Raw genomic sequence first — 20373 nt, forward strand, 5'->3', positions numbered from 1 at the left:
ACAAATGATATCATATTAGGATGTTAGCCTACTAGCCAGTATCTGTGCATCACACAAACTGTGATGTTGTCTGTAACAGAAAGTTGAAAGTATGTCCAGTTTCATCTCTAAACAAAGGCAAAGTTTAAAACAACTTATCCATAATGGCTATTTCCTAAAATCCAGTCTGTTCAAATCATGTTGGACAAATAAAGATAGGTATTCAGTTGGAAGGAGGTTGTGAGGACAAGAGTGAGAGACAATCCACCTTGCTGCAATGATTTCCTTCTCCCCACTACCAAAAGCCAGCCCATTCTCAAAGCTAGATTCCAAGCATTTCCTTTTAAAAGAGGTGTTTGCTTTTTAAAGAGGTGTTTTCTTTTTGAAGTGAAATAAGTGCACTTGGTGAATGAAGTGCTATGGGAGAGAGGTCAGAACGACCCCTGATTACTCACCGAGAGGGGTCCTTCTCCTCAGGGGTCAGGAGGACAGCTTGATGGGTGTTTCCCAGCTCTCTTTGAGGGAGGCAGGTAATTTAAATAGACCATCTTCCTGTGGGAAACGCCCCTCTCAGCCAGTCGGTATCTCCGGAGAGTCCTTCGTATCCTGTGCCATCACTGCTATAATGTAAGCTTGTTAACACCAGACACAGACACTACACTGAGGAAGGAGGGCAAGGAAGACTAGACACAGAACAAACCCATACCAGGCATCTATAATCTACATTTTCCTTTTTGTGTGTGTTTTGTTTGTAAACAACAGACCTCCAGACTGGAGAACTCAACTGAAACAATGCTGGAAATAAAACCCAAGGCGTGATGGACCTCCCTACTGGGCGGGACAAGCTGTTCTCCTGACCCCTGAGGAGAAGGACCCCTCTCGGTGAGTAATCAGGGGTCGTTCTCCCTCTGGGTCAGGAGGACAGCTTGATGGAACCTTAAAGAGCAGCCCCAAACCCAGGGTGGGTCCGTTAAACCAGGTCCATCACGTGAGACAGAACTCTACGCCCGAAGGCAGCCTGTTCCATCTCCCCTTGCTGAATCTTATAATGCTTGATAAATGTGGAGGGTGTGGCCCAGGTAGCGGCCTTGCATACCTCCTCCACTGATGCTCGCTTGGCAAACGCTGCTGAGGTGGCAGCACTCCACAGAGAATGAGTGGTGATGCCTTCCGGCACCACCTTACCCGTGGCCCTGTAAGCCTCTAATATGCATGCCCGCACTGTCCTGCTGATGGCAGCCTTAGTTAAGGGCTGTCCCCTCTTGTCCCCTGAGACCACTATGAACAAGGCCTCCGACTGTCTGAAGTCACTAGTCCCAGCAATGTACACCTTAAGGGCTCTTTTGACGTCCAGCTTATGCCAGACCCGCTCCTGATCCAAGCTAGGATGAGGAAAGAATGCGGGCAAACTGATTTCCTGCGAAAGGTGAAACCTAGAATCCACCTTGGGCCTGAATAAAGGATTCACCCGAAGCACCACCCTGGATTCATGGAAAGTACAGAGATTCTTGTCTATGGACAGTGCCCCTAATTCTGACACTCTCCTAGCGGACGTAATAGCCACCAGAAAAAGCGTTTTCAGACTAAGCCTGGAAAGGGACACCGACCTAATCAGCTCAAACAACTCCCGGGTCAACTCCGTGAGCACTAACCCCAAGTTCCAGGTGGGAAAAAGATGTTTAGGTGGAGGCTCCAGTTTGGCAGCCCCTTTTAAAAATCTGACAATATGTGGATGCTTGGACAGCCAAAGCTACCTGCCTGCGCAGTGTCCCAGAACATAAACCTGACTTAAGACCATCCTGCAAAAACTCCAGGATGCTGCTAATCTTAGGAGAGGACGCTGACACGGCCTTCCCCCGGCACCACCGCACGAAGGCCTTCCAGGAACAGTTATAAATTCTAACGGTAGAGGACCGTCTGGAAGCCATGATAGTATCTGTAACAGCTAAGCTGTATCCCTTCCGTCTCAGGGCTGCCCTCTCAGTAGCCAGGTGGTCAAATTCCACCAGCCTGGACAAGGGTGTCGAAGAGGACCCTGGGACAGTAGGTCCTCCGTCACTGGAAGTGTGAGGTGCGGCCCCACCAACATCTGCACTATCGCTGAAAACCATCATCGTCTGGGCCACCACGGAGCCACAAGAATTATCTTTGCACGCAGGAACCGAATTCGTCTGAGAAGCTTTGGCAACACCGGAACTGGTGGAAAGGCGGACATGAGTCCGTCTGGCCAGACTGCTGTCAGTGCGTCCATCATCTCCGCCTTCGGATGGTAATACCGGCTGCAGAACCGGTCCACCTGGTGGTTCTGGCTGGAAGCAAACAAATCCATTATTGGACGACCGAAGCGGACTGTGATGAGGTGAAATGCTTCTCTGCTTAGAGACCATTCGCTTCTACCACCCATTGCCGACTGAGCCAGTCTGCTTGAGTGATCAGAGTCCCTTGAATATGTTCTGCTCGCAGCGATGCCAGATGCTGTTCTGACCACAACATCAGACTTTCGGCTTCCTTTTGTAACTTTCCGGACCTAGAATCGCCCTGTTGGTTCACATAAGCTTTGGCGGTCACGTTGTCCGTCCTGACTAAAACATGCTTGCCCTGCTGGAAAAAACTGTAGGGCTAGAACTATCGCTCTCAACTCCAACAGGTTGATCTGCTGCTTTTTCTCGGAAGGCGACCAAAGTCCCTGAGTGGGTGAATCGTTCAGTGTCACTCCCCAGCCGGAGAGACTTGCATCCGTGTACACCTGCTGGAACTGATTGAATAAGGAACGGCTTCCCTTTGATCAGATTCGATTTTACTGTCCACCAGACCAAGCAGTCCTTGGTGTGCAGGTCCAACAAAACTAATAAGTCTCTCTTCTTGGCAATGCTGCACTGAAAAGGCCCTAGTGCTTTCTGCAGAGGTCTGGCTCTCGCCCGCCCCCACTGTACTGCTTCCGCATTTGCGACTAACATTCCCAGAACACTGGCTAACTGGAGCAGTGAGGAACGTTTTGCCAGGATAACCTGAGAGACCAGCTGAATGGTCTTCAAAACTTTGGCCAGGGGAAGAAACAGGGCACACCTGACTGTGTCTATCACCACCCCCAAGTGCTCTAGACGCTGCGTGGGGACCAAGTAACTTTTTTCCTGGTTCACTAGGAACCCAAACCGCTCCAGTACCTCTTGGTGAACTCTTCCGCCAACCTGAGGGTGGGCACGGATCAGGAGGTCATCTAAATAGGGATGAATATGGATGCCCTCCTGTCTCAAGATGGCCACCAGATTTACCACTAATTTGGTGAAAACCCACGGAGCTGAAGGCAGCCCGAAAGGGAGGGCCCGATATTGATAATGCCGCCCCTCTGTGCAGAAACGCAGATAGTTCCTGTGATCTACTGAGATGGGCATGTGTAGATATGCCTCCTGAAGATCTAGGGATGTGAGGAACTCCCCTTGCTGAATGGCCTCCGTTATGGACCTTATGGTCTCCATCCTGAATTTTCTGAGAGGAATAAAGGTGTTTAGAAAACGGAGGTTTAGAATGGCTCTTCAGTCCCCATTTTTCTTTGGAACCGTGAACAGGAGAGAGTAAACTCCCTGACCCCTTTCCGATTCCGGCACCGGTTCTATTGCTCTTATTGTTAAGAGATGCTCGATTGCCTGTAGCATGCGAGCCCTCTTTTATGGATTGTGGGAGACTGGAGAGGGGAAAAAATGATCTGGTGGATGTTGGCCCAGCTCTATTCTGTAGCCCCTCCGGACCAACTCCTGAGCCCAGGAGTCTATCCATGGATCCAACGACTGCTCGTGAAAGGCGAGTAGTCTCCCCCCCACTGGAAGGGACGGAAAGTCACGCCTGAGAGCTCTTGTTGTCTCCCTCTGAACGGTCAGCTCTGTTTCTGAACCGACTGAACCTGGCATTGAATCCCCCCCTGCAGGAGGATTGTCTGGACTGACCCCAGGAACCTCTTCTGCCTTCCGGACGATATCTGGGGCCTGAACCCTGGTTCTGGAAGGCTGAGGGAAAGGGCTTGCTATCTCTGCGGATGCGCCGCGGAAAGGCCTTCTTCTTGTCCCTGGTTTCAATAAGAATTCTATCTAAAGAATCCCCAATGAGCTTGTCCCCTTGGAAAGGATAAGCCACCACAGTGGTCTTAGAGTGTGGGTCAGCCTGCCAAGCCTTTAGCCACAGCAGTCTCCTGGCCACCGAGGCAGAAGCCATTGCACGTGCTGCAAACACTACAATATCTAGAGATGCGTCTGCATTGTATGCAGAAGCTTTCAATATTCTATTGGTACCTTCCTGAAGTCTTCCCTCAGTATCAGGGATGAGAGAAAGCAACTTTTTACACCACGCCATGGAGGCCCTGGCCACCACTGAAGCAGTAGTGGCCGCCCTAATACACATTGCCATGGCTTCATGTGCCTTATGTAGCGTGGACTCTGCCTTTCTGTCCATTACATCTTTCAGGTAGCCCTCTCCGTCCTCAGACACCAAGCCCGACGTCTGGAGTGCTGCTACTGGACCATCAATGACTGGCACCTGTAAGAAAGACTCTGCATATTCTGGTAAGGCATACATCTTACGAATAAACGAAGGGAATTGCTTAGTCACCAACGGCTTTTCCCATTCTGCCCGTATTTTTCTCTCGAAAGACTCTGGCATAGGAAAGTTCTTTAAATTAGTTTCAGGTTTAGGAAAAAATTCTCCACTACCCTTAGGGCCATAAAACTTCCTGGCCTGTTTACAAGGGGGTTCCTCAGAGACAGATTGCTTCAAATCCAGGATAGAAATGGATTTATTAAGCAAAAACTGAAAGTCTTCCATATTGAAAAATCTCTCAGTCTGTTGAGGTACCTGGATCGGTTCTATTTCCTCCTCATCTGTAATAAATTCCAAATCGCCCTCCTCTCGTTCTCTGGCATCCATCTCCTCCTCTGAAGAATGAGATCTCTGCTGGGTACAGTGTGGTCTCTTTTGGGCCGCCTTGGTAGGCCAGCGAGGCCTGGAGCCAGAGGCCTGAGGAGACCTCCTGTGGGAATAGCTCCTTCTGGAAGCCCTGGAGTCTGGGTAAGATGAGCGGGAACGAGACACAGAGGTTCTGGAACCCGGGGACAGAAGCTGCTGGCACACCTTTGCAATTTCAGCTTGTACAGTGCTCTGCATGAGTCTTACAAAATCAGGAGGTAAATTAAATTGGCCTTGTATGGCCTCTACATTACCCTCCTCCAGGCGCTCTGCGGTGCTCCTCTGCCCAGCTGAGGGCCCTTCTGAATCTCTTCCTCTGTGGCCCGTGCCTGGATCCTGCCCCTCGCCCGTAGCCGCTGTGTCAGCCGGCTTGGGGGGGCGACTAGGCTGCTTAGCGGCCCTCGTGGCTTTTGAGCGCTGTCCTTGCTCTGCCGCGGCCGCTGCAGCTTTTGCGGGGTCCGGAGCAGTCGATCCGACCGCCTCCTTCATCGCTCCGACCCCGGCGATCCCGATCCGTGGCTCGGTGTCCTCGGAGGAAAAGCCGCCATCTCTCTGCTCCGCCGCCATTTCCCGCCGAAAAAACAAAATGGCCGCCGCTGAGCATGCGTCTGTTGCCGGCGTTCCCCTGCTGCTCGATCCGGCGCAGCCGAGGGGAGAAAAAATACCAAAAAGGCAGCTAGCCGGGAAGAACAAGGAAAAGTGGAGGGAGGGAGGCAAATTGAAGGAATCGGGAAAAAACAAACAGGGTATCTTCTTCAAAAAGCTCAGAGACGCCTAGACTCTAGCTGCTCCCTCTAACGAGGCAGGAAGAAGACTGGCTGAGAGGGGCGTTTCCCACAGGAAGATGGAATATTTAAATTACCTGCCTCCCTCAAAGAGAGCTGGGAAACACCCATCAAGCTGTCCTCCTGAGAGGTCAGAAGTTGAAGTTTTCTTCTTTACTGACACTCTGTTTCAGGTTTCTTTTCTAAATGTGGCTTTTCTAAATATGTTGTTTTACCTAATGTCTTACAAAGTTCTCAAGTGCTTTTGTGATATTCAGATAGTATTTAAGGTAGTAAAATATATTATAGAAACAAAAAAAATTGAAAAAGCATTGTTGCAGTGCTGTTTGGTTTTCTTAGCAGATGATGTTTAATGGGAGCCTAGCTTGTCTAGTAAGGGAAACCTCATCATATAATGCAAGCAAACATCACATAATGCAAGTAAGGTACTAAAGAATGATGCATTGCATAAATTCCAATTATTTTTTTTATAAACAGAAATATAGTTCCAAAAATTTATTTAAAATATACAGAGATCATCTCAGCAGGGATGTAAGGTATCACATGTTCTGGATAGGGTTGCATTGTGCCCTTTCAGAAACTGGTCTGTAGTTTTGGGGTGTTCTTGGAACCAGGCCTACTGCTGGGTAAGCAGGTGGCAGCTGTGCCTTTACCAGCTTTGATTTGTTAGGCAGCTGATGCCTTTCTTGGAAAGAAAAGATCTGGTGACTGTGCTGCATTCCCTGGTTGCATCTAGATTAGACTGCTGGAATGCACTCCACATAGGCTATTCTTGATTATTGTCCAGAGACTTTAGTTGTTAAAGAATGCTGCAGCCAGGATGCTGATTGAAGTGGGTTTTGGGAATTCCAGTAGCCACTTACATGGAAGTGGTCAAGATGCTGGTTCTGACCTTCAAAGTCCTATACAGTTTGGGGGCAATGTACCTTAAGGTCTTCCTACTCCCTTTATGAACCTGCTCAACCACAATGGTCATCTTGTGAAGAACTGCTTCAGGTGCCCCTGCACTCTGAGATTAGGCAGGTGGCAACCAGGGAAACAGCTTTCTGACCGAGCTGTAATATCAGGGCTCTCTCAGCCTCACCTACCTCACATGGTGTCTGTTGTGGGGAGCGGAAAGGGAAGGCGCTTTGAGAATCCTTCGGGTAGAGAAAAGCAGCATATAAGAACCAACTCTTCTTCTTTTGTTTTGTTTGACATTCCTTCAATGATTCCTCCTTCCTAACATATATTTTAATTGCTTTTAAAATGTTTCATATATATTTAACTGTTTTGAATGTTTTAATTATATGTACTGGGTTTTTTAATGGTTTTAAAATGTGGTTTTATCATGTTTTAAATTGTTAACTGCCTTGTTGGCCCTTTTTAAGACCAGAAAGGTGGGATAAGAGTTTTGTAAATAAAAGAAGTAAAAAAAAAATACCGAGCGTGTATCATAGCTATCAAAGTTTACCAAGTTCCGGCACCAATAGATTCAAGCAAAAGGCTTGCCTAGTCTTCCATTCCACAACTGTATCAGGAACTGGATAATATGGTGAGAAAACAGTACCTTTTTACATTGTATTTTAACAATTCGATATCTATGTATTAGAGCACATTCAGATCTATAGAAACGTGAGTACACAAAACTCTTACCTATCTTCATCTCTGTTGGAGCTAGACAGATTCTTGCCACTGTCTTCAAATTCATCCCAGAAAGCATTATCATCTACTTTACTTTTGCTGTCTTGGAGAGTTATATTTTGCTTCCTTAGTTCACTTTTTGTTTTCTTTTGAGCACCTTCATAATCTCTTGGGTCAAAAAACATACTAGAATTGATTTTCTCTTTGCTATGTTTCAAAACGCGTTCTGTACTGCATTGCTGGACATCCACATTCTCACTCCGCCTCCTGGCACTGCTTTTCTCGTCCTCATCATTTGTAAAAGACTGCTTCTTTTCCAAGTGGTTTACAGAATTTTGTTTTCTAACTTTAGGTCTTACTACCAATTCAGATGAATTCCCTTGGTCCACCTTTCCATGATTAATACTCAAGTCATTATAAATCCCTACTGGTGTCCTAATTGTAGGATCTGTTGCATTTTTTTGCTGTTCCAGGTCACAAATGGTACTAAAGTTATTTTTGATTAACAAGTCATCTTCACTGGGTGTTTTCAGAAGCGTCTTAGTTTGATGTGTAGTATCTGATTCTGTGCTAGAATGTCTCTTAAAAGGCACTGATCTTAGATCTTCAAAACTATTACTAGAAGCTTTATAAGTGAATTTGGACAAATGTGATTGTAGATCACTGAAGGAATCTACTTCTTTCTCCAACTCAGAAAGAACGCTTTCCAGTGTCTCTTGAAATATTCCTGCTTCTTCTTTTGCCAAGGATAAATTAGGTTGGCCACCCTCATCCTCGCCGTCACTGCTATCAGGCTCATAAGAGTCAATATTTACAAAAGCAATTCCATTCTGTCCATTCATGCTGTTATGCTCTGCAGAAGTATACTCTGTACAATTGTCCAAAATGCCATCAGAACTCACATTGCTACTCACAACTGAGTTGTCTCCCAAACTGTAAGGTCCTGGAGAACATGAAGTAGTATCTGTTTTGAGTGCTTGGCTCAATTCAGCTTGAACAAGAGGTCCTTCTGACCCAATAGTTGCTGACAATGGTACATCGGCCAAAGCAGAACATACTTGAGCCAATGGAGTGGAACCTTTATATAAAAAATATAAAGAAAGCATATGCTGAAAAAAGCAGATCAGTTATAAATTTACTAATCATGACATACTCATGTGAGAAGTATGTCTTTCCAACATCATTTGATGAATGTTCAGATGCACAACTGGAATACATGGTAGATAAATAGATTAACATTGCATATCAGCAAGGGAAATTCATGAGCACATTTCTAGGTCAGAAGCAACTCACAATTTTAACCTTAACTTTACCTTGGCTTTTGTCACACTGCACTAGTGTAAATGTTGGTCTACTTCATGCTTAGATGACAAGAAAATGTTAGAACTACTTGTAGGATCAGTTTGGTGTAGTGGTTAGGAGTGCGGACTTCTAATCTGGCATGCCAGGTTCGATTCTGCGCTGCCCCACATGCAACCAGCTGGGTGACCTTGGGCTCGCCACGGCACTGATAAAACTGTTCTGTCCGAGCAGTGATATCAGCGCTCTCTCAGCCTCACCCACCCCACAGGGTGTCTGTTGTGGGGAGAGGAATAGGAAGGCGACTGTAAGCTGCTTTGAGCCTCCTTCAGGTAGTGAAAAGCACCATATAAGAACCAACTCTTCTTCTTCTATATAATTTTATATTATATAATATTGCCAAGTCAGTATGCATTATTAAACTGCTGCCTTTGATAAGAACATCCATGAAAGGGAAGCTCCATCAAACTACATAGTATGGTCAGGTTAAGAAGATGCTTTTGCTTCAGGAGACAAAGTTTCTCCATCATCATTCAAATTAAAAAGCACAGAAAAAAATGTATATTAAATTATATTTAAGGTTTTGCTGGCAATGTTGTTCCCTAGAAAATCAGTCTAGTACAAGCTTTAGATTTTTGGCTTTCCCCATAGTATTGGTGTGTATCAACTTAATTGTTCATGGAAAGCTTAGAGTTTTCCCATGTTCATTTCAGATGCTGCAGGATCCATGCAGAGGAACAGCCATGTGGGTCAGTGGGCTGAAGTGAGAAAGGACAAGTGGATGAAATCTACCCGTTTCCTCAATGGAAGAGTACTGTTGGAAGAGATAGGAGCGATTTGATAATCTTTTCCTTCTCTGACCCCCCACTCCCCGCCCCAGCACACAGACACCAGCTAGTCTTTTGTACAGGTCCTGCAAACATGGGAATGATCTTTCCATGGGTCAGAATGGGATACAGTGACAGAAGTCAATGTAGGAAAACTCTGAGTTCCATGAAGGTAAGATACACGCCACAGCCAATAAAAATACAATAGTGGAACTGGTGAATTTTGCTCTGGTATATTTTGATTTTTAAAATGATTTTTCTCTTACATTTCTGCAAAATTTAGAAACAAACTACTCTGGAAAAAAATGGGAATAATCTTTGCATATGCATCTATTCCCAAGAAGTCTTTGATAGAGAGACAGCCAATGGCATAAAAGCAATATAACAAATGAAATAAAATTGGAAAAGCAAAGAAACAGAAGGCTGTGTACATAGTTGAGCCTGATACAGTGGTTAAGTATTTAAGGTATGGACATTGAACACTAAAAACATGTTCATTGCTATGTTCTGCATGTAACATAAAGGACATTCCACCACTGACTTAATTCTATGATCTATAGTCATATAAGCCACTATTTGATATTTCCCACTTAAAAGTAAATCATGAAAATCTAGGGCACCAGGGACCACTTTTAGCCACACCAAATAATTGCATCATATTGTAACGCTGATCACAAATACTGATCGATGTAAAAACAGTCAAAGTCAATATTTTATAAATGAAAAAGCATATTGAATTGTAGGTGCTTGGCTTTATTTTATTCTGAATATTTATCTGCCACCATCATACTTTTTTAAGCTCCCAAGAGAACTTACAATATAGATATTAACTCAATACAATGATAATATCTAGGATTTCTTAAAGCATGTAGCAGAAGCATTACAAACATTAAAACTGCAACAGGAGTTCAGAAATATTCTGTAAAAATATTTAATAACAAAATAACAGCAGCAAAGTACTTCCAATTTTCCTGAAGGAAGAGAATTTCTTTTTGCAATTCTGTGACACTCACACAAAGAATTTTCTTTCTGAACATCATCTAGCTCTAGTCCTTCACACTCTCCATCATGTTGGCTTGAATTTCTCTCCAGATTTGTCAGAGATGGTCTAAAACTGACATAGGCATGCCTTCTTCCGTATCTTCGACCAGTAATAGTCTGATACCCTCCTGCCGGTTTTGGCCATGCAGGCTTCCCAGCTTCCTGACCCATTGCTGTAAAAGAAAGTAGGAATGGTTTAAAGAATAGAATTCTAAATATATTGGAAGTTTATTTCTAAATTCCAACATGACTCACAACATATATTAATGTTCCTGCATAAACTAAAAATCAAGGGTTCAAAATACTAAACCGGGAGCTTATGTTAATTGTCTTCTATTTTGGTATTGATTAAACCTCTAAATGTTATAACTCAAATATCATATAAATTCTCTAAATTAAACATCAAAACTTCATCAATGTACACAGAGCATCCCCCTTTCTTTCACGCGCACATACACACACAAATTCTAAGTAGCAATAACAAACTATTTGTATTATATAGGATTTTTCCATCTTATCTTCTTATATATATATAATGAATAAAATCCACCCTTCAAATTTTATTTCAGCAGGACATGTCTAAGTACAATCTTTCCCAACATTTCCCAAGAAAGAACTCTGAGACTATGGTGACCTGCATGTTCATTATTTGTGCAGAGAAAAGTCTGCTGCTGTCAGATGCTGCCCCATTCTAGAAGAGTGAGCATGCTAGAGGAAATCAATCAGCAAAGTACAAGTGCAGGACAGGAGGTAACACAGCATTTTTCTCTTGGACTCGTTGATGCCCTATGTTAAAACCAGATGATATAATATATACATAAAGCTTGTGTTCCTAATGCTTAGCACGGACTAATTCAGGTGGGTCTTCCTATTTATTCTCCTTTGTACAGCTGCTCTGTTACACAGAAGAACCTCACAGATAATTGATAATGCCTAGTGTCTAGTTTCTTGTTAGGCAATTTCAACTCAAAGCAGTGGCTCCGTACATACAGTCATGTAACTCATTCCCTGAAGTTACAGGTGATTGGTAGTGAACGCTTGTTATAATTCTTACCATTTGTAGAAAGTTTTTTGAGTGTTCAAAGCTTTTAACATGTTCAGCACAGCCATTTAAAATCAGTTAATTGCTTTTAATAATTTTAATTAAATTTATCGGTGATAAATTGTTTATAGGCTAAATTAATTATATTGTAGGGAATTAACTAACTCTAATTGATTAAACAGAGTATTAAATGAATTTATGGTTATTGGTAAATCATCATAACTTCACTAGGCTTTGAAGCTAATCTCCAGGCCGTGCCTGGAGGTTGGCAACTACCTGGTCAATTGTGTCCCTCTGTAACAAACTTAAAATCTGGTCCCACAATGCATTTGGATATAGTCTAGGCCAGTTGTGAGCCATCAGGCTGATAGCACCCCCCCCCCAAAAAAAGTCAGAAGGAGTGAGACAATCGAAGGTGTGGCTTGTCAAGGCTTGCTAATGGACTCTGAGTTTTCTCAAGATTAAACCTGGAAGGAATGCTCTACATGGAAGTAACTGAGCACTTGGCCTAGCCAATGCTGCCTAAATCCTCACTTTTCAGCTTTCTTGACCTTGACCTTGGAACAACTGGCGACCACTCCTTGGCTCTTAGACACAGATCGGAAAAGAACTGTGATTTTGGAAAAGCCCTCTGTTGAAACCTGACTCATGCTCCCAGCCTAGCCTCCTACCATGACAGTTTGTAACATTACCATATTTTGATATTAAATTAAACTTCATAATACCGAAAACAATGAACTCTTTAATAATGTATTATCATTAAACACATTATAGCATATTAAGAATTGGCAAAATAATTTGTATTCAGACAAAAAACAGTATTGCATAGGTCTTCAGTATACATAGCAATTATTGTTATCTAATACTGTGGATTTTCTTAGAAATTTCCATGCTACACATTGAGTAAAATCCTATCTTTCATTTTGTGCTTATTCCAAAGAGGGAAATCTTTTTTTCCTAGTTCTCCCCCCCCCCCCAATTTCCTCATACTTGTTCGTGAAGAAACATTTTACTCATTCTGAAATAGAAAATATTTAATAAAATATTTTTTCAGAGTTCTCAACTGGGAAAAAGTCATTAGTGGGGGGGGGGGACCCAGCCCTACCCCTATTTTTTAAAATCTATAACTGGCCTAATTTTTCATTCCTGTTATTAAGTTTAAAAGTATCAGGACACAAAGAAATTGTTTTATAGCCTCAAGTGTTCAGACTGAGTATCAGCCATTCCCTAGAAAGTGTGTACACAATTACAGGAAAAGCCTTGTTATCTGGCACTTCATTATCCAGAATGCTCATAACTTCTACTGCATGTCAATCTCACTCAGCCATTTTATCCCTGGGTATGCAGGTGCAAGTGCCACACTCTTACCTCTCAAGCCAGCTAGCTAGCTTGATGTCTTCCGTCATAGCTGAGCTTCTGACAGTTAACACTGTCAGCAGATGTCCTTGGCTACTATTCTACTCAGGTTTCCTCAAGCTACTGAAAGCTAGTTCTGCAGGAATGTCATGTATGCTCATACATTGTTAATTGTCTTTACCTAGGCCAGTGCTTTCTGGGACTCACTATTTTTATATCATCCCTAGTATCAAGGCCTGTTTTAAAAACATACTTTGAAAGGGATGGCAGGCAGGAGAGCTCCTTCAGACTGCTGTTTGGAGGTCAGGAGGGTGCCAAGCTCTCCCTCCAAGTGTTTGGAGGCTGAGAGGGCACTTAAGTCTCCCCCCCGCAGCTGTTTGAAGGCCAGCAGGGCCCAGTTCTTCCCCTCTGGTTGCTTGAAGGCCAGGAGAGGGATGGAAGAACACCCAGCCAAACAAAAAGTGGTGCTGTGACAGGCTCTCTGGCAGTGAAGACTCAGCAGCAGCGGGCTCTTCTTCCAGCCTGCCCAGGAGGAGGTGGGTAAGCCTCTGATTGGCCTTCAGCAGGGGAGTGCCCTCTCCCTATTGGGGGCATACCCCCAAAGAGGGCCAACTGGGTAGGACATGCATCATCAGCAAGCCACCCCAACCTTATCATGGGGAGTAATATCTATAATTATTAGATTATTTCTAAAATAAAACTTTTAACGTAAACACTGATTATTGGCTATAGGGTTTTCAATTTGAAATTTGGAACAAAAATAAACTTCTGATCTTCTCTTAAAATGGTGATGGGGGGAGGCAGTAAGATGGATTATGCCACCTGGGAATTTTTTGTACTTCTGTCAATGTTTTATCGGGGTGGGGGGGGGGAGTTACTGTAAACTGCCATGAGCCGGCTTGGCCTGGGAGTGACAGTAAATAAATTTAGATAATTTCCTCAACCAGGGGTTCCTCGAAGCCTGAAGAATGTTTCAGAGGTTTCTTGAAGTAAAAATGCTGAGGAAGATTGCCTTAAAGACAATCTTTTCAAGCTGGCCTTGAAAAATGAATATTAGAAGGAATACTCCCTGTCTCAGTGCTTTCCCCTATTAATTATTATGGCCTTTCTGGGGCTATGATGGTTGCTCTCCTCCTAGCTTATGGTTCCTTACAGGCCCTGTGACCAGGAAATCCCATAAAGTTTTGCATATAATGTAGCATAAGGACAAGGGAAAAGTAATTCAAGTTACAGTTTCACAGACTGTTAGCGTGGAATTATAGCAAGATAAGTTTTCTATTAATTGCAGAAGTTTCATCAGAGATAATCCGACAAGTGCAAAACTACAAAGCAGAGTCCAGTAATGTACATGAACTGCACTATAGTACACCACAAGTAACAGTAACAGAAGAAGAAGAAGAGTTGGTTCTTATATGCCGCTTTTCCCTACCCGAAGGAGGCTCAAAGCGGCTTACAGTCGCCTTCCCATTCCTCTCCCCACAACAGACACCCTGTGGGGTGGGTGAGGCTGAGAGAGCCCTGATATCACTGCCCGGTCAGAACAGTTTTATCAGTGCCATGGCGAGCCCAAGGTCACCCAGCTGGTTGCATGTGGGGGAGCGCAGAATCGAACCTGGCATGCCAGATTAGAAGTCCGCACTCCTAACCACTACACCAAGCTGGCTCTCAGCTAGTAACAGCTAGTAACAAATGCAATGCTTCCTTCCCACTAAACACATCATAAATAAATCAACCATCATAATTTTAGAGGTTTGGAAGATTTCATTTAGGAAGGTTTTCCCACTAGTCAATCCTAAACCTTTCAATTAATTTTTCACAGAATCACAGAGTTGGTAGGGGTCATACAGGCCATCTAGTCCAACCCCCTGCTCAACGCAGGATCAGCCCAAAGCATCCTAAAGCATCCAAGAAAAGTGTGTATCCAACCTTTGCTTGAAGACTGCCAGTGAGGGGGAGCTCACCACCTTCTTAGGCAGCCTATTCCACCGCTGAACTACTCTGACTGTGAATTTTTTTTTCCTGATATCTAGCCTATATTGTTGTACTTGTAGTTTAAACCCATCCTCTGCAGCCAAAGGAAACAGCATCCTGCCCTCCTCCAAGTGACAACCTTTCAAATACTTAAAGAAGGCTATCATGTCCCCTTCTCCACCTCCTTTTCTCCAGGCTGAACATTCCCAAGTCCCTCAACCTATCTTCATAGGGCTTGGTCCCTTGGCCCCAGATCATCCTCGTCACTCTCCTCTGTACCCTTTCAATTTTATCTACATTCTTCTTGAAGTGAGGCCTCTAGAACTGCACACAGTATTCCAGGTGTGGTTTGACCAGTGCTGTATACAATGGGACTATGACATCTTGTGATTTTGATGTGATGCCCCTGTTGATACAGCCCAAAATGGCATTCGCCTTTTTGTACCACTGCATCGCACTGCCTACTCATGTTTAGCTTACAATCCACAAGTACCCCAAGGTCTTGTTCACACACAGTGTTACTTAGAAGCGTATCCCCCATCCATTTTTATTTCTCACAGCTGGGGCATTCAGTAAGTAATGCAATAAGATTAGGGTTGTAAAACCAATCAGAAATCTAAAAACAGAACTGAAATAAAGCTTTAATATCAACATGGCATTGAGATGCAAACATTACATAGTAGGATCTTAGTTTCAACAAGCTATACACAGCAGTACAGACTGTAGCCACTAATAATGTACCCAGTTATCTTTGTGCATCATTTAATACACTAGAATTCTATTGCCTGTACAAAGAACACCTCTTGAATAATTCATTTTTGCATAGTTTCCAAAAAGCCAGGTGAGTGGAAGCCTTCCTGACCTCCTCAAGCAGGCCATGCTATAAAGTGGGGGTCACTATGGAGAAAGCATCTGTACATAGAGTTGTGGATTGAGAAAATATACATGCATCAATGCCAGGCTAATTACCAACCACCTACCTCCTTCTTTATGGTCAACTTTCCTGCCTAAATTAGTAAAACAATTCAAGAAAAAGAGGTAGACATTCAGACAAGCATGCTTAAAATGCAAAACGTTATAAACTAAGATTACACAAGATAATTGCTTTGCTCAATCAGACCATTAAATGCAACATTCTGTATCTAACAGAGGCTGAGCAGGTACTTCTAGAAGATGGCAAGCAGGGCACAATAATTATGGCTATCCTTTCTACACAGATACACCCGCCACATTTGGTACTCGGGCTATCAGTATACACAGATAGGAATAAGCTTCCCTGACTAATAACCATTCAATAATCTATCCTTTGTGGACCCAATTATTTAAAAGTCAATTAAACTAGTGGTCCTTACCAGATCTTATGTCAACAAACTCCAAAAATTAATGTTGCAATGCAGAATAAAAAAAAAGCAGACACTGCACTGCAGGATGTCTGCACCTGCCTATGGCCTAATCTCTTGGTATTTATTGTGAAGGACCAAAATGTAACCAGGCGTGCTACAGAGTTGTTGTTTTTTTAAAAAGAAGTTTTAAAATAGGCCTTGCCTGCAAGTTTATGATCTTCTGCTCCTTCTTTCTGTGCTCCTGTATCTAATGCACATTTCCTTTTTCTTTCATCTGCATGCACAGGGCTATGCTGCAGTAACTGTTGTCCCTTGTGATCTGTAGGCAGGGTTTGCCATCTGTCACCCTCTAGTTAGATTTTAAAAGATCTTGGAATAGTTGCTAAAAAGCAAGCAAAAATAAACCAAAATGAAGAAGGCAAGGAAAGGTACGGGGACACTGTATTAGTTACTTCCAGGCAAGAATTATGATGCCTGATTTATAGCAATATACATTTCTAAATAACCACTGAATTTGGAATATGTTCCTCATTAAACTGGTATGATCTTGGCACATTAAGATCATACTAATATTGTTTCCCCTATGTTTTCAGCGCAGTTGACACAGAAATTAGCATGGCACTTGCAACAAACGGTGAGAACAGGAAGATTTGAAAGGGAAAATACACTGGAAAAAATAGAGAGATTCCCTGGATTTTTAAATTTATGTTTCCATTTACAACCCATCCCTCATGAGCTTGTCATCTCGGGACAGCGTATAGTATAACAATATAACAATAATTTAAATAGCACTTGTTACAAGACTTTAGCCTTCACTGCAGTTCATTAAAGTTCAAAGGCAACAGCACAATATCTTTAGGATGGATACTCTCTTTTTCTCTCCAATAGGTACCCAAAGTGAATTCATTCTCCCCTTTTCCATTTTATCCTTACAACCACCACCCTATGATGAAGATTAGTATGAGAGAGCATGATTGGTCCAAAGTCACCAATGAGCTTCCATGGCAGAATGGGAATTAAAACCTGGGTTCCAGGTCCTAGTCTGACACTCTAAATGTTATAGCACACGAGTCTTATCACTGCTCTTCTTAAAAATGAAAGGCTGGATGAGGCAGCTAGAATATTTTAAAAGCATGTGTATTTTCAAATGTGTATTTTCAAATGTGTATGTGTAGCTAGCATGTTAAGGAAAAGTTTGAAAACTCACTTGTCAGATCACCAAAGAAAAACTTGACAGAGTATGCCTTACAATTACTCAATTTCAGCTTCCTTGGTAGCCCCATTGTTAAATGGAATTGTCATGCAATATTCTTCATATTACTTCCACATACCCCACTCAAGAAATATGAGAATGCAAAAATATTCATTTTATCTTGACTACGATTTGATTTCATAGGTGACTACAGGTTTTGTTCAATTTAATTTTTGCTTTACTATCAACATCTAGAGATAAAATGGTAACAATCCATAACATATTAGTTTAGGGTATAATACCAATTATACACTGTGCTTTGACTGTCCGGAAAATGCGATGACTGAAACTAGCCTTCCTTGAAAAAAAAGAATGAATCCATTCCATATACATGAGAAACTGGGAATTGTTGTTCTAAATGACTGACTCTTCAGACCATGTCCAAAACATGGTTTGCAAATCTGGATAATGTACCTTGCTATGAGGTCTTAATTGTGCAAGTATGGTTGGCAGCAAATACTGCTGTTTAATTTAGATAACAGGCCAAACTATTTTTACAGCAATGTAGAAATTGAGAGGAAAGTGACATAGGCAAGGAGAGTAAGGAAACAGTGAATATAATCTCAACGCAGCTTTGTCCACACATGTGAACTAAACACGATGATCCTTGGAAATTCATTTGTGAACAAGTTTATGAGAACTGTTTTTCTCTCTGTTTGTCCAATTCTATTTTAACCAGTGGTCCGCATATGTCAGGATACCTACTGCACTTCAGCGGGGTCTTGTTAGAAAAGACTTCAATCTGATCCATATTCTCTCAGCTTTCTTCCTGCCATCTCTTCAGTCCATATCTCTATTTATTTGTCCATGAAACCTGTGATACCAATTACATTATTTTAATTAGTATTATGTAAAAGAAATGGAAAATTTGTCCATACTATTTGTCACCCAGCTCTATCTCCACATGGACGGCCATCTGGATTCTCCCTGGATACATTTGCCAGATGTTTGGAAACAGTGGCTGGGTGGTTAGAGCAGAGCTGCCTGAGATTCAACCCTTCCAAGACTGAGGTCTTGTAGCTGGGTGGGAGGGGGGCAAGCCAGGAAGCGTGCCTACTCACCTTGGCCAGAGCGCAACTTAACACCATGCCACCGGCAAGGAATTTGGGAGTGATCTTGGACTTCTCCTTAAATATGGAGGCCCAGGTCACAAGAGTAGCCTGCTTAGCATTATTCCTGCTGTGCCAGGTGTGGCTACCAGCACCCTACCTGGCCATGGAACACTTGGCCACAGTGATTTATGAAATGGTCACCTCCAGATTGGACTTCTGTAACTCACTCCACTCTAATGGCAGAAAGCGAAGAGGAACTAAAGAGCCTTTTGATGCAGGTGAAGGAGGAGAGTGCAAAAGTTGGCTTGAAACTCAACATCAAGAAAACGAAGATCATGGCATCCGGCCCTCTCAATTCCTGGCAAATAGATGGGGAGGAAAGCTATGGCAAATCTAGATAGCATCCTACAAAGCAGAGACATCACCTGCCAACAAAAGTGCATCTAGTCAAGGCTATGGTCTTCCCAGTTGCGATGTATGGCTGTGAAAGTTGGACCATAAGGAAGGCTGAGCGCCAAAGAATTGAGGCTTTTGAACTGTGATGCTGGAGAAGACTCTTGCAAATCCCTTGGACTGCAAGACAAACAAACCGGTCAGTCCTAGAGGAGATCAGCTCTGACTGCTCCTTAGAAGGCCAGATCCTGAAGATGAAACTGAAATACTTTGGCCACCTCATGAGCAGGAAGGACTCCCTGGAGAAGAACCTAATGCTGGGAGCGATTGAGGGCAAAAGAAGGGGACGACAGAGAATGAAGTGGCTGGATGGAATCACTGAAGCAATTGGTGCAAACTTAAATGGACTTTGAGGAATGGTAGAGGACAGGAAGGCCTGGAGGATCATTGTCCATGGGGTCGCGATGGGTCGGACATGACTTTGCACCTAACAACAACAATGCTGTACACAGGCCTATCTTTGTCTCTGGAAATTGCAGCTGGTATAAACTAGGGTTCTCACTGGTACATCTTGGAGGGCCCATATTCAGCCTGTGCTGAGGCAGCTGTACTGGTTGCCAGTTGCAGCATAGATCAGGTTCAAGGTTCTGGTAATAACCTTTAAGGCCATCTGTGGGCAGGGCCCCGCTTATCTGAGGGACCGCTTGCCTGTTTATGACCCCCACAGAGCTCTCCGCTCTGTGGGAGCTAATTTACTGGTTGTCCTTGGCCTGAGGGAAATTTGCTTGGCCCTGACCTGGTGGAATGAGCTCCCAGGTGAGCTTAGGGCCCTGGCAGAGCTTTCGAAGTTTCACAGAGCCTGTAAGACTGAGCTCTTTTGCCAGGTCTTTGGTTAAAGCCAAGTTGGTCAAGATCTGGGCTTCTCCCCTTGAGCAGATTAGATCAGCACAGCTCCTTACACTCCCCATGTGGTTTCATCCATCTGTTTGAGCTGGGGTAGAGGGAGAGTTGCCCACCACTGCCTGGAATTGGTCATGTTTTAGATGTAAGGGGTTTCATGGTGGGTTATAATGTGGGGGGGTTAGCCGCCACCAGCTGGTTTATGGGAGTGGCGGGATATAAACTGAATAATAAATTATGTTTCAGCTCCATAAGTAAGCTGAGCATGTTTAGTTATTAGGATTGCCCATTTGTTTCCTCTGTGGCTACAGACTTCCCAAGAAGTCTAGGCAATCCAATGCATAAAGACTGTCATTTCTTGCACTGCTTTTCTAAAGGATAGTCAAAATATATCAAAGTTTTTTCCCCAAAAGTCATAAATACATCTGACTACATTTCCTACAAGCATTTTTATCTGTAACTTTTAGAATTATATATTCTCCAATTTCATAGTTTTAAAAGAATGCATTTTTTAAAAAAGTAAACAAGTCTTTTCAAGCATTGGCTGCTTTTACATA

The 20373-nt window shown here is 43.2% G+C and overlaps 1 protein-coding gene across 6 annotated transcripts in view; it reads right to left on the reverse strand.

Moving 5' to 3' along the window:
* The window catches only part of PJA2 (praja ring finger ubiquitin ligase 2), a 59460-nt gene that overhangs the window by 25610 nt on the left and 13477 nt on the right, over positions 1–20373 (reverse strand). For 2 of the 6 annotated variants that reach the window (XR_013233140.1, XR_013233138.1), the window contains exons 2-4: positions 10480–10680; positions 7353–8418; positions 435–5608 (exon numbers count right to left, since the gene is read on the reverse strand). Coding sequence is in view for 1 of the 6 variants with exons in the window: in XM_077347754.1 (XP_077203869.1) it covers positions 7353–8418; positions 10480–10680; positions 18177–18222 (1313 nt within the window). In the remaining 5 variants the exon portion in view is untranslated. Of the gene's footprint in view, positions 1–434; positions 5609–7352; positions 8419–10479; positions 10681–16421; positions 16602–18176; positions 18286–20373 lie in introns of all 6 variants that reach the window. The other 4 variants (XR_013233137.1, XR_013233136.1, XR_013233139.1 and 1 more) reach the window with 4 other exon arrangements.

This window comes from Paroedura picta, chromosome 7 (genome assembly GCF_049243985.1).
Source record: "Paroedura picta isolate Pp20150507F chromosome 7, Ppicta_v3.0, whole genome shotgun sequence".
In the NCBI taxonomy this organism is placed as follows: Eukaryota; Metazoa; Chordata; class Lepidosauria; order Squamata; family Gekkonidae; genus Paroedura; species Paroedura picta.